Raw genomic sequence first — 3,220 nt, forward strand, 5'->3', positions numbered from 1 at the left:
TCTACAGAGCTAGTTCCAGGACAGGCTCCAAAGCCACAGAGAAACCCTGTCTCGGAAAAACAAAAACAAAAACAAAACTACATAAAACAAAGCCTTCAGAACATCTGATTAGAAGTATGCATATAAGTATGGTAGAAACTTGCGCCTGTTGAGCGAGCCTCTGTAATACCAGTATTGGGGAGGCTGAGGCAGGAGGATTGTTGAGAGTAAAAACTAGGTCTTTGAGTAAGAAGAACTGCTTTGAGTGTTCCGATTGTATTTAGTATGACTGTCATTCCTTTTACATGCGTACACATAAAATAGAAACTCTAAGCCAAAGAATTGTACAATTCTTTTTGATTCCTATTTTTGAGCATGGGAGCCATGGTTGGTTATAGGGAGCACCTAGAATTTCCTCATCTTGTTTATCAAAGAAGGTACCCTCCTATTCTGTCTGTATTTCATCTATCCTATTAGAAAATTATGTACAGCATATTAGGATGTTAAAATATGAGGTGTCTCTAAGTGTCAAGTTTGAATTGTCATTTTAGTTTTCTTGTTTTATGTTCTTTATTTTTACAAATCTTTTTTCCTGTTCTCCCCCAGGGTCTGGATGCGGATAGTCTCCGAGTGGAGCCTTTGGGTGAAGACAATTCAGGTGCACTCTACTGGTACTTCTATGGGACACGGATGTACAAAGAAGACCCAGTACAAGGAAGGTCCAATGGAGAACTCTCCTTGAGCAGGTACTGTGTCTAACATAATGGCTGTGTGAACTGCTCTAGAATGCTATGAAAAAGGCCAGGTATGGTGGCACACGCCTTTAATCTGAGCACTTGCAAGGCAGAGGCAGGCAGATCTCTGAGTTTGAGGACAACCCTGGTCTATAGTGTGAGTTTGAGGATAGCCAGAGCTGTTATGTAGAGAATCCCTGTATCTGTCTGGGGGTTGAAGACTGTGAAAGTTAATGTATCAGAATTATATAGCACTTGTTTTTTCTAATAAAATACTTGGAATTTGGCATTTTGTTTTGACTGCCAATCAGCTTCCAGATAAAGATGCTTGGACTTAGCTTAGGTCCCACTAGCTCTTTTAATTTAATCAGTTTCCATTCATCTATGTTTTCTGTTGGGGCTTTATGCCTTTCTTTCATTATGTATGTCCTTCTTTTCTTGCCTTCTCCCTGTCTGCTGAGCATAAATTCCTCCTCCTACTTACTCTCTCCCTGCCCAGAACTCCACCTATACCTCTCCACTCACTGTGGCCATTCAGCTTTTTATTAGCCCAATCAGGTACCTTAGTCAGGTAAGTAAAACGGCAACACGTCTTTTCATAGTTAAACAAATGTCCCACTATAGGTATACATAAAAGATTCCCAATAAGCACCTATACAGTTCCACAGACTGTTTAATACTGCAGGCTTTGAGTACTCCTTTTTTCTATTAGGATTGATAATCTGCCTTAGAAACTTCACGGTCCACCATCATTACTTCTCATTATCATGGTGCCTAGAATGATGCTAAGCTCTGGTTTTATTGAGACTTTCTTACTGCTATGAGCAGTGCTTGCTCTTAGCAAGGGGTTAGATGTTACATTTTAATAGAATGTCAGTGTTTCATGATTTCACATTTTGTTATCCCTGTGTAAGAAAAATCAAGCTGTCTATTCCCTGTTTCTGCTGTTTTGCATAATCCATTTTCGTATCTTTGTGGTAGAGAATACTGTGATTACTAATAAATGCTAAAATTATATTAGTTTTAAGTAATACTCTAGAACATTTCTATTTAACGATATTGTTTCTTAGGGAAAGTGAAAGACAAAAAAATGTCTCGAATGTTCCTGGAAAAACAGGCAAAAGAAGAGGAAGACCTCCAAAACGGAAAAAAGTACAAGAGGAAATTATATCAAGGTAAGAAATCTCTTTGATTTGTGTTCACAGCTCTCATGCTGGAAGGAACCTTAATTTCACCTCACTCTGTCTTTACTTGTGCATGAACAGGGCATACATAGATCATTGCTTAGAGAGACCTGAGCCAGAGTCCATGAAATTGTCAAGCAACCCTGTCTTGCATGACATCTATCAAGTTACCTGCCTCCCTGAGCCTCTTACTGTATTGGATGATAACTGCTCATTTAGTGAGGATTAAACTGAACAGGACAGCACATGGCAGTACAAGAAAATGAAGGCTGCATTTTAACGTACATTTTAAAATTTGTTGTTATACTATAAGAAAGTGGGGCAGTTGAATTGCATGATTATTTTAGGCTATGGATATAGTACAGTGATAGAATCCACAAGGGGTTCCTTTTCCTAGCCTACTCCTACCAAACATTGACTAGTTAAACTTTTAGTAGAGTTGTTATATATCATTCTAGGATTAGGGCTTAATTCTTTCACTGTAGTAATTAAGGTATCTGAACAAGTTCAATGAAGAAATGATAAAATGTAGAACTTTTTGAATCTTTAATTTTATATTTAATTTTAGGAAAGAAAAATACATCATTTGCATCTGGGAAACTTCATATATCATTGCTTTTTTTTATATCATTACTTTGTTTATACATATGTGGAGGGAGTTGTGCAAACATGGATGCCAGAGCTTGATGTTCGTTTCTTCCTTGATTTTGGCTTACATTACTAGCACTGGGATTACAGGTTGGCTGTCTTAGGATTTCTGTTGCTGTGATGAGACACTGTACCCCCAAAGCAAGTTGGGAGCAATAGGGTTTATTCAGCTTACGCTTTCTAGTCTATCATTGAACAGGAACTTAAACAGGTCAGAAACCCAGAGGCAGAGAACAAGTAGAGGTGCTGCTTACTGGCTTGCTTAGCCTGCTTTGTTCTAGAAGCCAGGACCTCCAGCCCAGGGATGGCACCACCCTCTTCCACTGATCGCTAATTGAGAAAATGCTGTACAGCTGGATCCTATGGTGGCATTTTCTTAATTGAGGTTCCCTAGCGTATGTCAAGTTGACTTAAAACTAGCCAGCACACAAGCCTTGCTTTTTAAAAAAGTAATGTAGGTACTGATCAAACTTGGGCCCTTAACATTTCTAGTAACATAATACCCTCTTGTCATGAGAGTAAATATTCTACTTAATATAGATAGGTTTGCAGTGGCAATGGCATTTTCAGTGATTTACTTATTTTTATTTTTAAATTTTCTTCTCCCCTAACAACAAAGGCTGAGGCAGGAGGATCCTCAGTTCCAAGCTAGTTTGGACTACATAGCAAGGCTTT

General features: G+C 38.5%; 1 protein-coding gene across 1 annotated transcript in view; it reads left to right on the top strand.

The window, feature by feature from the left end:
- Positions 1 to 3,220, top strand: part of LOC101979514 (cat eye syndrome critical region protein 2 homolog) — a 115,955-nt gene that overhangs the window by 70,513 nt on the left and 42,222 nt on the right. The window contains exons 4-5 of the mRNA XM_026788288.1: positions 586 to 725; positions 1,784 to 1,888. Coding sequence (XP_026644089.1) covers positions 670 to 725; positions 1,784 to 1,888 — 161 coding nt within the window. The 5' untranslated portion in view covers positions 586 to 669. The remainder of the gene's footprint in view (positions 1 to 585; positions 726 to 1,783; positions 1,889 to 3,220) is intronic.

This window comes from Microtus ochrogaster, unplaced genomic scaffold (genome assembly GCF_000317375.1).
Source record: "Microtus ochrogaster isolate Prairie Vole_2 unplaced genomic scaffold, MicOch1.0 UNK1, whole genome shotgun sequence".
NCBI lineage: Eukaryota > Metazoa > Chordata > Mammalia > Rodentia > Cricetidae > Microtus > Microtus ochrogaster.